General features: G+C 32.9%; 2 protein-coding genes across 4 annotated transcripts; both read right to left on the bottom strand.

The window, feature by feature from the left end:
• Positions 1–173: 173 nt before the first annotated feature.
• LOC135843244 (protein scarlet-like) lies at positions 174–7625 on the bottom strand. Of its 2 annotated transcripts, none has more exons than XM_065361059.1 (14): positions 7341–7625; positions 7073–7199; positions 3729–3777; positions 3570–3619; positions 3348–3487; positions 3133–3264; positions 2956–3049; positions 2684–2879; positions 2361–2538; positions 2236–2261; positions 2012–2117; positions 1354–1581; positions 719–854; positions 174–614 (listed from the first exon to the last, which is right to left on the bottom strand). In XM_065361059.1, exons 1-14 carry the CDS (start codon positions 7377–7379, stop codon positions 226–228), a joined length of 1890 nt encoding a protein of 629 aa, XP_065217131.1. In that variant the 5' UTR covers positions 7380–7625; the 3' UTR covers positions 174–225. The 2 variants fall into 2 exon arrangements, with proteins under 2 accessions (XP_065217131.1, XP_065217132.1); XM_065361060.1 differs by having other exon boundaries at positions 293–614; positions 1350–1581.
• Positions 7626–8423: 798 nt separating this feature from the next.
• Positions 8424–17809, bottom strand: LOC135843247 (protein scarlet-like). Of its 2 annotated transcripts, XM_065361064.1 has the most exons (14): positions 17551–17809; positions 16801–16979; positions 15309–15357; positions 14853–14902; positions 14624–14763; positions 13787–13918; positions 13599–13692; positions 13314–13509; positions 13031–13211; positions 12886–12911; positions 11582–11687; positions 11272–11499; positions 8960–9095; positions 8424–8864 (listed from the first exon to the last, which is right to left on the bottom strand). In XM_065361064.1, the coding sequence occupies exons 2-14, from the start codon at positions 16934–16936 to the stop codon at positions 8479–8481; spliced, it is 1860 nt and encodes a 619-aa protein (XP_065217136.1). In that variant the 5' UTR covers positions 16937–16979; positions 17551–17809; the 3' UTR covers positions 8424–8478. The 2 variants fall into 2 exon arrangements, with proteins under 2 accessions (XP_065217136.1, XP_065217137.1); XM_065361065.1 differs by lacking the exons at positions 16801–16979; positions 17551–17809 and having other exon boundaries at positions 14624–14776; positions 15309–15358.
• Positions 17810–18110: the final 301 nt, after the last annotated feature.

Genomic DNA, 18110 nt, shown 5'->3' on the forward strand with positions numbered 1-18110 from the left:
CGTAATTTTTTTGTTTGTTTGTTTCTTTAATGTGAGGTAAAAAAATTTAACACCACCAAATCAAAAAGAACTGATAAACTTACAATCTCCATAAATGAGACATTTTTTGACAAAAAATACAGTTCAAGGTTCTGTTCTGTGTCGAGCAGCAAATATGAAATAATAATTTCGGATTCACTTTGTTCAAATAGGTAATCTTTAATGAGAAAATAACAAACACTTAACTTAACCATTCATTTTGAAATACAATCTGGTTCTCAACGCAATATAACTGAGGAAATGAAAACATAGGTAAATACTAAACATTATAATCAAATTTCGTTGCAAATTCGCTCCATCAAAACTCAACGAATGCAAAACTTCCTGACCATTTTTCAAACACGGTGCATTTTCCGACTTCGAACATATGATATGATCTACGTCTTTGAAATACAAGATCATTAGAGATTCAAATGCGTAAGTCAGCCAAGACACGTACCGTATCCATAAAAATATCACAGGAATTGTTCTTATATTCATCATTATTCCAGAACATGGATAGAAAAATGTTTGGATGGTTGTTGTGATGGCGTTTACAATGACGAAGTTGTTTGTTGTCAATGATACCAGAATTCCTGTCGAAGAATAGGAGAAGATGATAAATGATAAATTAATGTAGGTACCTTTATTGATTTTAAGTGGATGCATTAGATTTATTGATAACTTAACATCAACTTACCACACACCATTGATGTATTGAACACTAAAATACTGACTAATATGGAGATAAGGAAACCGAACCAACTGTTGCTTAGATCCAATAACGCAAATGGTATAGCCGTAAATAAAATTGGATCCAATAAAAATTGTGGAATCTGAAAAATCATTCATCTAATTAACTTTGGCATCTAAAAGTATATGTACCTAATGGATTCTGAGATGTGATTGTTCTTATTATACATAGTCCGGCATATGACAATAGGAGTAATTGCACCCCCCCCCCCCCGCCGATCAATCCAGGACAACTTTTTTCTTAAAGGGGACGTCCCGTCCTAAGGAACATTTTAAAGCAAACTTGCCCAAAAAAAAGTTGGCCTTACAAAATGGCCGCCATTTTGTAAGTAAGGTCAACTTTTTTTTTGGATGAGTTTGCTTTAAAATGTTCCTTAGGACGTCCCTTCTAAGAAAAAAATTATCCCGGATGGATCGGTGGGGGGGGGTGCAATTACTCCTATTGTCATATGCCAGACTAATAGTGATGTAGATAAATTTCAGCATGATAACTGATCGTGGTTACTTTTGTAAATAGGTACTTAGGTAGGTATCTATAATAGGTATAATGTAATGTATGGTGCTTTAGTATCACTTACTTACCATTGGAACGATGTTTGATAAGTAGAAAATAAGTGGTGTATTCATATTATTTGAATATTCCCGCATAAACATAGGCATTTTTCTTGGGAAATGATTAGCTGCTAGTAAAAGAGGAGGGTAGCACGTTAGATTCTCAATTATAAATAGTATTCCTGTGAGTGACTGGACAGTTTCTTGATTTAGAACTGTATGTCTTTTCAAACAAAATCCCAAAAATACTGCGATTGCCTGCAAAATCATAAGTATTCAATGTTTCAGTACCTACTTGCTCACAAAAGGACTTTTTGGTCAACAAAAATATAGAAATGAATAAAAATGCATTCAGTTGCCCAAGTGAAAAGTTGAGGGTTCTTCGTGGCTTTTAAATTTTACAGAATAGTCCAAAAATTAAAGAAAATGAAGAAAAACTCGAATGGGGAGTTATTATTTCTCAGAAAATCTTATTTTTAGTCACATTTAAATTACAATCACTTTGAAAGTTCAATTTTGACATTTAAACTTTTCCAGGGTCCTCAATTTTTTATTTGGGCAGATGTGATTTTTTTAGGAGTCACTTTACAGGTTGATGAAAAAATGAGATGTGCAAAATCGAAGAATGAAGAACCAAGAGATTTTTCGTAAGATAGGAACCTACGTTCAGAAATTTTTTTTTACTTACTACTCTCTTCAGGATATTTGTAATTTGTGTGCCAGGACCTCTTATGACACAAAGTACTTCACGATAAGTTATTAAAATGAGCTTATGAAGCCAAAAAATGTGATCGCTGCAAAAAATAAATAGGTACACAGGAGGTATTAAGTATAAGTAGGTACCAATTAATACATCAGTAGCTACAGATATAGGTACGTAGGTGCAAAAAAGAATAAAAATAAATCACTTACATTTTTTCCAGCCCTTCGAGCTTCTCCTAAAAATTAAATTGAATATGATTTTAATTTATTTTCAACGATCGAATGATCACAATTATTTTGGAAAGAAATGCGATAAAAATGATGTAGGTACCTACTTTTTCACTTTCATATTCAATTTGTTCGTAAGCATATTTCGCGTACTGACTAATTTGAAATTTTGAACATATCTCGGTGGCTTTATTCTTCGACTTCGCTTCCTGTCCTGGCACCACTGATAGACTTTTGACCAAATAATCAGCTGGATTTTGTTGACTGTCGTAGAAATAACCAATACTGAAACAAATTACCCATATCCAAGTCTTAAATTTTGAAGAGTACCTAACAGGAACCTAGATTGATTCCTTTTTCAAATCTCCTGAAGGAGTTTGAATCATTCTTCCATTTTCTTAAATGAATAATTATTGTAATCAATATTAACCTTTGGAAAAATTCTAAAGCTTCCTCGATAGCTCCAGAGAAAGCGATTTTTCCATCGTATATCAATATAATTTGATCAAACAATTCGAATATTTTCTCACTGGGTTGATGAATTGAGCAAATAATCGTTTTACTTTTTTGTTTAGTTATATTTTTCATCGTGGTCATCAGTTTTAAAGCTGTATACGAATCTAAACCTGAAACAAAAAATTTGAGTAGAATTTGTTCAAATTTGAAATGAGTGGTTATTTTGAGTTTGCCTGATTCACTCACCGGTGGTTGGCTCGTCACAAAACAGCAATGCTGGATTGATTAATAGTTCTGTGGCTACAGATAATCGTTTTCGTTCACCTCCTGACAAGTTCAGCTAGAATTTTTTCATCTTATTGTGAAATTTTACTGGTGTAGGTATCTAAATTGAAGTAGGTAGATATCTCGGTCAACATTTACTTGCACATCTTCGTCGTTTGAATTGCCGATAAAACGATTTGCACATTGTGATAGACCAACATCCATTAATATTTCATCCACCAATACTGCGCGTTTTTTCGAAGTGATTTTTCTATCTAATTTCAATCGTGCCTGAATAAAAAGAGGATCTGGTAATTACAAGAACAATTGTTTCTATTGCGTTTAAACACATGGATTATTGCTGAGATATTTACCGCCAAATGTAAGTGCTCTGAGACAGTTAATATGGGGGTGAATAAATCATTTTGGTAAACAAATCCTGATACTGTCTTCATTACTGCTGGTGGTATTTTTTGGCCGTTTAGTCGTATGTCTCCATTCACTTTAAAATCACCTGTGCAGATTGGCTACCTATAAGTATTTTAGTTCAACTCCGACAGATTACATATCGGGTATAAATTATTCGTGTTTCTTACCCGGTTGTCTATTTGCCAACACTGACATCAAGGTACTCTTTCCTGATCCACTAAAAAGATACGTCAGAAGGGTAATTAATTACTTACACACTTTCAATTTCATTGAAAAAAGTAATTTGTACTTAGGTATTGGTTAGTACAATAGATCTGTTCCTCTACCTTGCTCCCATAACAGCCACTAAATTTTTTGGTTGCACATATCCATTCACTGTAAACAAAATTTCAGAAAATAGTAAGTAGGTAATTTTGTTTAAATTCTAAAAATTGCCAAAAATGATTTAAACAACGCTTTTTTCTTTTTCATTTGGACCAGAGATGATTATACAGTTAGATACCTATTTTGAACAAACCCACTATTTCGGAATTTTTTTCATAATTTGAGTTTTTAAAAAATATTTTCATCTTAAATTTCGCATTAATTTGATTCTGCTAAAATACCGAACGATATAATTTTTAAAACTGCGAGGGAATATTTTAGAATATGGATTGATGCAAATTTTCTGGTTACTATTCTCTTATTGCTTATTTCAGAAATTGGAAATACTGCGTCCTAAAATATTTCTACATGTTTCAGAAATGATAAGTCTCTCGATGATTTAGCTCAATTATTGAGAAATATTAGAGAAGAAAACACGTTCAAAGTACTCACAAATTTACTCAAAAATAACCGAAAAACCTAGAATTTTTTCAAAAATAAGCCATCTTTTAAGACCCATAAATAATCAAAGGGTATCTCCAAAACTTCCTAACATTTTTTCTGAATGACTTCCAACTTGAAATGAAGGTCTCAACGAAATTTGGTCAAAATTCCCGGCATTTTTTTCGTGATTCATCTTATTGTGTGTACCTAAAAATTGAAATATCTTAAGGAGTACCTTATGGGTACTGGTTCTTAAAAATGTTGAGTTAGGCAGAATTGATTTTTAGGGCCCCAAATTTGAGGAGAGGATGCTAAGATGTAGATCACAAAATTTTCGAAAACCAGGTTTTTTCCCCTTCTAAATATCACTTTAACCTCAAAATAAAAAATGTCAACATTTTTAGTTCCATGGTTAATTACGTGCCTCAAAATCCAACCTTTCCAGACCTTTAAAACCACCTTCTTTGTTCCATCAGTAGAAAAATGTTTGAACCACTCAAAAGAAAATTGAAGAACTTGAAAAAGTAAATCACCAGCCAACATTTCAGGTGCTAAAGTGCATTTTTTAGATTACTGATGAATTTTTAAAAATTAAATTAGGGCCAGAAATGTAAAAAAATAATAAAAAAATAGGTACCTACCGAATTGACCAAAAAAGCATGGCATGTACTTTATTTTCGACCACTAAATTGATTGGAAACAGTTTCAAACGGGTTTTCAGCAGCTCAGGAGCTTTCAGCAGATTTTTGAAAATTGTTGAAATTTTCCTTTTTTATCGGACGAAGTTTGAAGGCTGAACTTTAGCGTACAACTTAATTTTGACATCATGAGTCGATTGAAAGTGATTTCAAGTCATTCTGAAGCCTCTAGCTATACCTATTTTAAAAATCCAGAATTTTCAAAAAGTACCAAAAAACGGTGCACATTAACTTTTTAAATCAGTGGAAACAGATTTTGAAAAATTTCTATATAATATTCAAGTGGCAGTGGGTTGGTAACATACACTCAATGCGTTTATAGCTACTAAAATTCATTTCGATAGATTTTGAACCCCTTTTTTTTGGGGGGGGGGGGGGAGAAAAGGGGTACTGAAGTTTTCAAAAAGTTTCTGAAGTACCCAAAAAAACTTGAACCATATATTCTCCTATCGACTCATTACCTATGTTAAACTCAAGCTATCAAGACATAAATTTCAGATTTCCAACTTGATTGGGCAAAATTTTGTGGAAATTTTAGCTTTCATAAATCTGCTAGAGACTCCATAAGACCGTTCAGGCGCTCAAAATGTGTAGTTTGTACCCATTTTCATTGATTTGAGAGGTCGAAAATAGTATACACACGCCAAATTTGTGTTTTCAAAGTCTATTTGGTAAAATTTTGTTTTTTTGCATCTTAATTCAAATTTGATTTGTCAAAAATTCGTAAAAAAACGAAAAAGGGCACCTTGAGACGGTCTGAAATTTTGGCTAGTGATGTAGGATTTGTCCGGTTCGAAAATCTCTCTACCGGCTGGGATATCTCCTTTATAAAATCAGATGAATAGGTACAATTTAACAACTTTTTTCTTCATGGGGGTATTTTGAGCAAAATAGCTCAAGAGACGAGTAACATAATATGTAAATAAATAGGCTACAGTGTAATTTGGATAGGTAGGTAACTCAAAATTGAAGGAAAATGAAACGGATTTTTATACTCGTATGTACTTTGAATGAGGCTCTCTCAGTTTTCAAAGTTGCACATGGTGCCTGTAGTGGAAGAAAACGAACACACGAAATGTTTTTAAAGTTTTTATTTATATTTTGAAACACGAAACACGAAGTTTATTCACGGATTATACTTAACCGAACTTTCGCGTCTTATACTTAGTCGCGGATGAAGGTAAGGTTAGGTTAAGTTAACTTTACCTTAGCACGTTCAGACAAAACCAAAGATCTCCAATGGTACTAGGTATCCACTGGGAGGATCAATGAGATCCCTATTCGACAAACCAAAGATCTCAGATGGTACTAAGTATCCACACTGAGGATCAATGAGATCCCTAAAGGCCAAACCAAAGATCTCAATTAGATACTAGGTATCCGCAATGAGAATCAATGAGATCCCTATAAGGCTAACCAAAGATCTCAAATGGTACCGAAGCAGCCACTATGAGAATCAATGAAGTGCGGTCTACACATAAGCGAAATTCTACACCTATGTTAAGGTAGACCTCCCTAGCTCTTTAGGCTAATGAAGAAGCTTCGATAGCCCGAAGAGAACTGATTTTACTAGCGAATTGGCTGAGTTTATATACTCTGAAAAAGGTGGGTGCACTAGCTTCTCAGCTGATGAGGAATCTATCTCAGCTGTTTGAGACTTGTATCAGCTGATTAATATTTGTATCAGCTGATTAATATTTGTATCAGCTGATTAAGATTTGTATCAGCTGATTAAGTACATTATAAAAATGTATGGTTAAATAAGACCTATCAGCTGACTGAGTATGCTCCTTAAGGGTGAAATAAAACAGCTGACTAATGATATTGAAATTAGTTACAGTAGACTTCCCATAGGATCGCTAAGTAGATAAAATATATGACAGTTTGTTTATTTTGATAAATCAGCTGATTGTTATGATGAATAGTTTCATTAGATGTCCTATAGGATCGCTAATGGTATATAAAGTGAAACAGCTGACTGTTTGAAAAATAGATTAGATAGAATTTATGCCTGTAGGATCGCTAAAGTATTTATTTAGTTTCCTTCCACTACAGTGCCATAATTTGTTTGTTACGGATTTCAATTTCAAAGAGAGCAGACAACATTCAGTTAGGTATACCTTAGTACGAGTTATCCACGTGATATAAATGATACCAGTATTTACCATTATGAATTAATTCTTTGACTGTGCGAGTGGTCTTCCGAAATAAATGCTGTGTCCTGATATCAACCTTGACCGTGAGATTTTTCCATGTCACCGAAACTCCTCCGGGTTCCATAACTTTTGATTCCTGAATGCGATAATTCACATGAGACAAATTGTAGAGACACCTTGTATAGTATGTGGACACTTGGACAGATGCATACCTACATTACATATTATCTAATCTAATACCTAAGTGGATAGACACTTAATATAAGTAGGTACTTACAATGAGAGGAATCCTATACGTTAAATGGCAGTTTCTCATTCACTTTCACACTAAATTGAAACAAATTCACGCACTAGAGTAATGTTTCAAAAATTATTTCAAATTCTGTGATTATACAAAGTTACGTACATGCATTTTCATAATTTTAGATGAAATAGATGTCACATTGAAATATTTATTGAGATAACTGTACGTACATGAAGAAAGATTTGCGTAATTCTCGGAATGCACTACAGTTTATTGATACGTATCTGCGCAGTTCATCCATGTTAAATAAGAGGTATAGGCACCTATAGGTATAATATAACTTGATGATACTCGTAAAAAAACGTATGGAGAGGGACACGATTGAAAATCAGGTTTTTTTCTAATTAAAATCAGCCGTAGGTGGAACGTTATTTTTGTCGTAGTGTTTACATTTAATTGATTTATTCTGTCTCGATGTGGAACATGAATGGCGAGTATTTTTTTTTCTCTTTGGAGGGGATCTTCATTCCCATGTGTCAAAGCTGGTACCTATACTTAATTTATTCCGTAAAATGTTGAATTACTAAAAACGGAATCATTCGAGGTGTCCTTGTCCACCTCCAATTTACTCGTAAACCATACTGGAATTTTTGCAAAGAGGATCGGTCTTGAATCTTAAATTTCAGCTGCCCAAATTCGATTTCTGGTGAATTTTTAAAAATTCAAAATTGATTTTTTTGCATTTTTTTGAGCACCTAGAATACTATTGTGATATAATACGTAGATTGAAGCAAACTTGGTGGGTAAAGTGGAGGATTTGTAAACGTTCATAATTTTTTTTTTCAATTTACCTCTACCTAAGTATTTTAAATTCATTTTACCAGATTTTTTCTTAAATCTCATTTTGAAAATTTTTTCCTTGTCCGTTGTCCAGTTTTTGAATAATGAAGCAATTTTTAAAATACGAGTACCTTGGTAATTAAGTAGTTGGAGAAAATACAACAGAAATGTTCTGCTCGAATTCCACGATTTGAGAGCAGGATTCCTTAATACCTACAGGTAATTACCATTTAACTTAACCCATATAGGTAACTCATCCCCAACCAGACCAGCGTCTAATGAGAGCAACACAAAAACAAATCTTTAATGTGAAAACTACACCACAAATCAATTACCTACCCAAATACAATTTAATCCTCAACGTGATAAAGCTAAGTAAATGCAGGACTAAATAAATACAACACATTATAATCACATTCCTCTGTAAATTATCGCTATCGAAACCAATCGAGTTCAAGACTTCTTGCCCGTTTCTCAAACAAGGCACATCTGCTGCTTTCGAGCACCGAATATATTTAACGTCTTCAAAATACACGATCATCACACATTCAAAGGCGTAAGTGACCCATGAAGTGTATCGTATCCATAGAAATATGACTGGAATTGTTCTTATGTTCATTACTACTCCGCAGAATATGTAGAAAAATGTTCTGACCATTAATATAAAAGTTTCAGCAATGGTCAAGTTATTTGGCGCCAATAATGATACTAGAATTCCTGGTCCATACATAAGCAATAATTATAAGAAATGGTAAGTGTACGAATTGGGCTATAATGTAGGTAGAAAGGTAAACTATGGTGTGGTTTCTTACCGTATGAAGCTGATGTAAAAAAAACTAATATATTGACTGTCATGATAACAAGAACAGCGAACCAATTGTTAGGTAGCCCCAATAGTGAGTACGCTATAACGGTAAATAAAATTGGATCGAACAATAATCCTGGAATCTGAACAATTCATAAATAAACTCATAACATCTAGAGATAGGCAGGTAGGTATTCTAAAAAAATCTAAATTTTAAAAATCACCCAAACAACATACGTACGTTTGATAATACATAATTAATTTTTCCTTCCCAAAATCAAAATATCAAAAGTAATAGTTTATCAATTTTTGAATTTTCAAAAATTTTGAAATCTCAAAATAATTTAAAAATGGGTAGTAGGGCGGGTCGAAAAAAAACGTAGGTCTCAGAATTTTCTGAAATTCACATACGAGTATGTGGTTCCTTTTGAGTTGAAACCACCCCAAAAAATTTTTAGGCCCCCGCGGCACCATGGGGCTGAGCCACGTGGCCTCAAAGTGGGGCCATTTTAGCTAAAAATTCACGTTTTTCAGGTTTAAAGCTCCAAAATCGATTTATAAAATTTACGGCTAGCACTCAATTTGTAGAGTTTGAGATGCTGAATCTCCCTGTGGAGTTCATTTTTTTTTCAGTGGTCGCTTACGTCGGCATAAATTCGTTGAAAGTATGAAAATTGCTGATTTTAAGATGTCAGGAAAACGTTTCCGCGAATTTATGCCCAAATGGTGTCTTGTAAGGGGACATATCGATGTAGTAAGTTGTATATGTAGTCGAGAGGTGAAATTTAGAATCATCAATATGCCCTCAGATCGCTGATAGGGTACATGATTCGACTTTTGTGCAACATTTTAAGATTTCATAAATTTGAAAATTTCATCAGATTGTTTTTACCTATTTTTTTCATGTTTTCAAAAAAATTTTCATTTCATTTTTTAAAAATTCAATTTTGAATGACATATGTATCTTGGAAGTACACAAAACCTTTTTTGAAAAATGTGAAAATCATTCAAAAACATGAAAAAATGATAAGACAATCAAAAAACCACAAAAATTTGAGAAAATGTCTCATTCGCGTAAAATTTTGCACAGACTACTTGGTTTATTGAAATGTACCTAACAAGAATTAATCGGAAATTCTCAAAATTGAATGATGATTTGTAAAACTGCAGAAAGTGTCATAAAAATTGTCAAAATTGAGCCAAAAAAAAACAGTTTTTATTTTCAAAATTCAAAGTAGGTACAAATTACCCTAAAAAAGTTAGAAAAAAAAACTCAAAGACCACAAAAATCCTTTTTCGATTCCACTTTAGGCATCGCGTTGATGCTTCTCAATTTATTTTCGATTTTTGTCGTTTTTTGATGGTCTATCAATTTTTCATATTTTTGAATTAAGTATTTTCACATTTTTTAAAAAAGGTTTTGTGTACTTCCAAGATACATATGTCATTCAAAATTGAATTTTTAAAAAATGAAATGAAAATTTTTTTGAAAACATGAAAAAAATAGGTAAAAACAATCTGATGAAATTTTCAAATTTATGAAATCTTAAAATGTTGCACAAAAGTCGAATCATGTACCCTATCAGCGATCTGAGGGCATATTGATGATTCTAAATTTCACCTCTCGACTACATATACAACTTACTACATCGATATGTCCCCTTACAAGACACCATTTGGGCATAAATTCGCGGAAACGTTTTCCTGACATCTTAAAATCAGCAATTTTCATACTTTCAACGAATTTATGCCGACGTAAGCGACCACTGAAAAAAAAATGAACTCCACAGGGAGATTCAGCATCTCAAACTCTACAAATTGAGTGCTAGCCGTAAATTTTATAAATCGATTTTGGAGCTTTAAACCTGAAAAACGTGAATTTTTAGCTAAAATGGCCCCACTTTGAGGCCACGTGGCTCAGCCCCATGGTGCCGCGGGGGCCTAAAAATTTTTTGGGGTGGTTTCAACTCAAAAGGAACCACATACTCGTATGTGAATTTCAGAAAATTCTGAGACCTACGTTTTTTTTCGACCCGGCCTAATGGGTAGGTACATACTCAATTCTTTTTGAGTTATTTTAGAACCTTCCGTAAAATTTGAGTTGAATGGCTCATCCTAATAACATTTTTATTTTTATTTTATTTTTTTATTTTCAAAAAATTTTCCTCAATTCAAAAATGGGCTGCTGTAGGTAATAAGTAAAATACGTCATAAAATGATGATTACAGAAATAAGACATCATCTTTAAATCTAGCTTGGTCCCCTCGTTAAAATTGAAGGGCACGAGTACAATTGAATTAGGTAGTTTAATATACTTACCAAAGAAATGAAATTTGACAAATAGAAAATCAATGGTGTGTTCATATTATTCGAATACTCTCGCATAAACATTGGCATTTTTCTTGGAAAATGATTTAATGCAACGTAAAGAGAAGGAAGGAAATTTTGATTGCCGCACACAAATAATATTCCTTTCATTGACTGGACACTTGCTTGATCCAAAATTTCAGGTTTCCTCAAACTAGCCCCTATAAGTACAGCGATTACCTGCAAAATGATATTTATTATCGAGTATAATTTTAATAATTCATTTTATCAAAGTGTGCAGTTTTTATGCAACTCAACTTACTACTCTTTTCAGGATAAGAATGTACTGTATTGATGAATCTCTTATAGAATTCAGAACTTCACGATAAGTGATTAAGTAAAACTTGAAAAGCCAAGAAATATGATCGCTGCGCAGATTGAAAAAATATTTGCATAAAATTAAATATGTACATTCAAGTAGGTATGTAGTAGATAGGCAGGTGGGTAATTCTCAAAAAAAGGGTCAATTTTGATGTGCATAATTTTGAAAAATAAAAATCATTTTTTTTGGAAAATTTCAAGTGGGAATCATTTGTATAGGTGTCCCAGATCCCTGTTCTAGTGTTAGCCTCAATTCAATCCCCCCCACTGTGGACCCCGGCCCCCCTAAAACAGCGATAATTAGGATTCGACCCTCATCGATGTGTAACATGTCGATTAATATGTTTTCGAGGTCGTAGAATTCGAATCTGGAGTTAGAGGTGGATGGTGAGGCGTGGGGAGGGGGAAAATGTCAAATTTTGCTTATATGTATTATCGAGTAATATGTCGATTTATGTTTTTCAGGTCGCAGTGTTCGAATCTGGACTCATTTTTTTGGTTGGGGTGGAGGCGAAGTGTGGGGAGGGAGAAAATGTCAAATTTTGCTTGATGTAGAATAAGTTGCCTTTCTCAATTATTGTTTTTGGCGGGTTCATCAGGGTAAATAAAAAGGCAAGCCGAAGGACACCGATTTTGCGAAATATCATATTTTCAGAGACAAGTACGATCAGAACGAGCCATTGCGTAGGTTTTGAAAATAACATTTCGGGGTAACATTTTTATGAGGACAGTGAACCAGTGCAGCCACTCGCCAGAAAAAAATGTTGGAATGGGAAGCTACCAAAATTAATTGAAAATTGCTCTAAAATTTGCGCAAAAAGTGTGAGACAGTTTTCAAATGTGAAATGTGAGCTTCCTATGGACTTATTCCAATTGCAATTTGCACAATAATGGACCTTCGTGTTCTATGATAATGAGAATGTGTCAATTTTTCCCCAAAAAAATGAAGTTCATGACACTTTATAACATTCATTTTCAAAAACATGGCGTGTGACAGCCAAGTCGAAGGACATTTGGGGTATAAAATCGAATGTACACCAATGAAAGGAGGGGCTAAAAATCTCAATACCATATGTGAAATGTATGGGGGATGATCCTTGAATGGAACAAAAAAAAATGTATAAAATTTCATGCTAAAACCTTTGAGAAATTTGCCATGTACACGATTTTTACCTTTTTTTGAGAATTACCCAGGTAGTCTTAATTATTATAGGTAAAGCAATTTAATAGTATGTATTTACCAACATTTTTTCCAGTCTGTCGAGCTTTTCCTGTGAATTAAATTAAATTCATTGATTAGGTAGGTACCATTTAAGTTTATTTCAGTGATCAGAATATAATCAAATGCTAATTCCATTAGGTGAGATTATTAAATCAAAATTATACTAACTGTCTGTTTGGTTTCCAGTTCAATTCTTTCGTATACATATTTTGCATATCGACTTCTTTCAAATTTGTAACAAATCTCGGCAACTTTATCGATGGATTCTGATTCGCATCCTGGAACGACTGATACACTTTTTACCAAATAATCTCCCGGATTTTGTTCTTTGTTGTAATAATAACCAATACTGAAATGCACCAATTCAAGAATTATTGGAAGTATAAATTGCTTCGTTCTTAAGAAGGTATTCTTTAATCCTAATAGCTGTATAATTAAGTCATCAACCAACCTTTGAAAAAATTCCAAAGCATCTCCGGTAGTACCACTGAAAGCTACATTGCCATCGTATAGCAATATTATTTGATGAAACAGATTCAATATTTTCTCACTAGGTTGATGAATAGAGCAAATAATCGTTTTGCCTCTCTGTTCAGTCATTTTTTTCATAATGGTCATCACTTTTAAAGCAGTGAACGAATCTAAACCTAGACAAAATTGAGTAGGTACAATTTTAAAATAGGTAGTCTAATCTCTTGATAAAAATAGTCAACCAGGTAATTGACTAGAAATCTACCTGTGGTTGGTTCGTCACAAAACAGCAAAGCTGGATTGATTAATAATTCTGTAGCCACAGATAATCGTTTTCGTTCACCTCCTGATAAATTTAGCTGAAAATGTTCAATTCCGTAAAACATACCTACTGTTGTATCTAAATTACCTACTAAACGTGATTAATTTCGATCAATATTTGCTTGTACATACCTTTCCATCTTCTTCACTTGAAGTACCAATAAAACGATTCGCACATTTTGTCAGACCAACATCCCTTAATATTTCATCTACTAATTTTCTACGAACTTCGGCGGTAGTTCTTCTATCTAATTTTAATCGTGCCTAAACAAAAAATTGGCCATAGATGTAGGTAGGTAATTACTAAAGAAGTTCTGATAGCTGAAAATTTAATCCAATGCTTTTTGAAGTGATTCAAAGTTACTGGATAAAAGTAAAAAACGTCAAAATTTGGTAGAGGTTTTAAAATGACTTGAAATTGGTCACAATCGATTCGAAAGGGAAGTGTCAACTTTCATGTGTCTTCGTATGAATAGAATGTCAAATTTTTATGTCAAAATTCAAACATTTTGTTAAAAATTAACACAGCTTGAAAATCGAAATTTCGTTCTGAGGAATAAATGGCAAGCCCAGTTGCCCTTGTAATGAGCCACATATTTTCTGCCCAACCGGAGTAGACAGGTTATTAGATTAGAGGGTCCCTATAGTAATAAAATTATGCACGATTACAAAAATGCATAATACGATGTGTAAATGGTCGTATTTACTTCAGAACGTTGAGTGAATAATGCACTCCATTGGACTACATTAATTTTTGTACCTAATTGAGTGGGTAGGTATACCTAGTTATTATTTAATTTTCCAAGTTATATTTCGACGCGAAATGGAAAACCCATCCATCCTTAAAAAACCATATTCGATCTTTCAAAAATTATTTTTCTTGTCTGTGTTTATAATTTACATAATATCCTATTAAGATAGGTACCTAACTACCTATGTATAACGTATATTAAAAGGTTACATATTTACCGCCAAATGTAAATGCTCAAAAACAGTTAACGTAGGAACGAATAAATCAACTTGGTAAACGAATCCTGAAATTGTCCTCATTAATTCAGGTGGTACTTTTTGGCCATTTAATCGTATATCTCCGTTTGCTTTAAATTCTCCTGCGTAAAATTGCTAATTTCAGTTTAAATTTAGCAAAATGCGTACATATTATTGTGAAGATATATGTCATGCAATATTCATTACTCACGTGATTGTCTGTTTGCCAGTACTGACATCAAGGTGCTTTTTCCTGATCCGCTGGAAAGACATAAGTATAGTTAAGTGTCATACTTACATTAGATACGAGTAGGACGTGACCATATTAAATTATTAGACCATAGACCGAATATGGATGAAGAAAAAATACAGTATGTAGTTGGGGCTTAAGAGAGAAAACGGAGGAAGTAAAATCACAATAAAAAAAAGGAGTCCAACCTTTGAACTTGGACTTTTCAATTCAATTTTATCTAATCGTGGTGGGAAGAAAACGTGTATTTTTATCACTCGAGCCATCATGCGAGAGGAAATAATAAAGCGTTTTATTCCCTTATATAGTTAAGAAACATAAAATATTATTATTGAATGTACCCAGTACCCAGGTATAATACATTAGTTGGTACTATGGTACAAAGTGCATTACATAGTAGGCATTTTGTATTCTTACCTTGCCCCCATGATAGCAATCAATGTATTCGATTTCACGTATCCATTCACTGAAAATAAGATTCACAAACCAATTTGAAAAATCATTGTGGACAGAGACAAAACCACCCAAAGACTTTAGGGGGCGTGAACCAAAAATTTGCTGACTGGCATAAGAATAAAATATCAATTTTGTCGAATAAAATGGCGAATTTTTACAGCAAAATAGACAAGACATAATAAATGACAATTTTGCCATTTTCCGTTATAAATTTTTGGTGTTTCATATCGGAAAAAGGAGATGAATTTACCGCCAGCGAAGGAGAAGTCAAGCCAAAAGTTTTTGAAAATTTCGTGGTTTAATAAGTTGACCAACGACATTTTCATGTAAGAACTAAGAATTTGTTTTTTGGTTTCAAGATTAGAATTTTTTTGGTTCAAAAATTATAATGTGTTTGAGTTTTTTTTTTTTTTTTTAGACATTTAAATTGAGAAAAAAACAAACTATTAGTGGTCCGAGCGAAGCGAGGGCAAAATCTATCGAAAATTCGTAGGTATTTAGAGAATATAAAAAATATTTTTTGTTTGAGGAGATCATTGTTTTCATTTCAAGATTTCAAATTTTGAATGATGACCTTTTTTTCAGAAATATCAAATTTAAAAATGAAAAACAAAGAGATCCGAGCGAATTGAGGGCAAAAGCCTCCCAAAAATTGGTATTTTGAGAAGTAAAAAAAACAATGTTTTTATGCAAAAAGTTCATATTTTTAAAATTTAATATTTTGCAATATTTTTTGGGATTGAGGGAGGGGGGGGGGTGAATCATAGATTTTTAGACATTTTAATTTTGAATGTACTAATCAAAGCAAATGAGGCCGAACGAAGTAGAGGCAGAAGCTTTCAAAATTCCAGCTTGAGTAGGTATATCACAGTTAATAATTAGGTATTAATTTCATCTACTTCAGTCTTCAGCAACATTTTCAACGAATCAAATTTTCCTAAATTTTCAATTCAAATTATCAAATTCAGATTTTTGAATTCATAAAGTTGCTGATTTCAATATTTTACAAATTTAGTCAATTTTCAAAACCTTCGAACTATTTTCTAAAACTTTGGCAAAGTTTTGTCAAAATCATAAAATTTCCGATTTTTGTAGCAATTTTTTTAATTTTTGCGGAGAAATTTCACCGCAGTCGTCAAAATTTCAAGATTTATTAATTTTTGTATGCTGAGGAAATTTCTTAAATTTTTCAAAAACTTTTATCCAAGCGTAAAATTTGCCAATTTTGAAAAAAATGTGATTAATTTTTGAAAATTAGCCAACTTTTTGAAGATTTTTCGAGTACATCACCGGTAGTTTTGTCTCTGACTAAGGAGCATTATTTCGTGTACATGAGAATCAAGTGCTAAAAAATAATTTTTTTGAAATTTTCACAATTTCATATTCAGCATTTTTTTTCAGTTTTGCAAATTTCAAATTAGGTACATTTGCAGAGTAATATTACTATACTTACCATTATGAATCAATTCTTTCACAGTATGGGTGGTACTCCGAAAAAAATGCTGCGTTCTGATATCAACATTGACTGTCAAGTTTTTCCACGTCATTGAGACGCCTTTGGTTTCCATAGCTTCAGGGTTATCCTCCATATTTTTCAAATTTCACTCTATTTTAATAAAATCTTGTACGAAGCTAGAAACACGAGAAAACGTTTACCTAGTCAATTTTTTATCCAGCTAACTGTTAGGTATCGTTAATCACGCACACACACATAAAACGACGCATGTACCAAGACAGGGTGGTTTGTTTTATCAACCATTAGAATTAGTCTGCTCGAGGATCCATGAACCATTGCACAGTATTGCCAACCCAAATTTCTAAAAATCCTTAGCTTCGGTGGGAAAAAAATCTCTGCTTTTACCAAAAATCCTTAAATTTTTTTGTAAGCATTATAAAAAGCCTTAGGACCACATTCATAGACGTTACTTGGGGATTACTTGAATAAAAATGTCATATTTTTAAAATGATGAATCGACACTTCCTAGTTCAATCTCTCAATTTATTATTAAAATTTTTTTCAAAAATTCAATCACGCCCGGAAAAATTGCTTCAAAATTTATCACTTAGCCAAGTGATCTTTGAGTAACGTCTATGAATAAGGTCCGAAAATACGTGAGAGGTGGAAATATCTGGCCATCCCCTTCCTCTCAGAGATTTCGGTTCGGAAAAATACATTGTATGCAGTACTCAAGTACCTACTTACTTGCAACATGTGGAATGTCCGGTTTTCTTGCAATTTTTCACATGTTTGGAACAGATTCACACACAGAAATATTTTTTTAAAAATACTAAAAAAAAATATTCGTACCAATTTTCAGCTTTAAACTTTCTAATCGAAATTATTTTAATTTAAAAATCTTCAAAGTCACGGTCTCGCGGACTAAATCATAAAACTACGAGGACGAATATAGTGAAAAACGTGTTTTGAATGAACGACGAGTGGTCAGTGGGTCTGATGGTACTAGTACTACATTCCTTATTAAACTTAATAGTTGTTTTTACGAACAAAATCTACGTATGCTACCAATAAATTTCTTATTGAATTATGTAATGCTAATGACGATGCATTGGTACGAATAATTTTGTATGTATTCAAGGAGTATAAGAACCTGACCGGTGCAGCGACGCAGAGGCGAAGTTGCCAGTTTAGTATACCTAGACCTACCTACTCGTTTACCGAAATTCAACTTCTGATACATTGTATAGAGACTCGAAGAATATCCATAATTTAAAGGATTTTTTTTTTCAAACCACTAATACTGC

Source organism: Planococcus citri, chromosome 4 (assembly GCF_950023065.1).
Source record: "Planococcus citri chromosome 4, ihPlaCitr1.1, whole genome shotgun sequence".
NCBI classification, from domain to species: Eukaryota; Metazoa; Arthropoda; class Insecta; order Hemiptera; family Pseudococcidae; genus Planococcus; species Planococcus citri.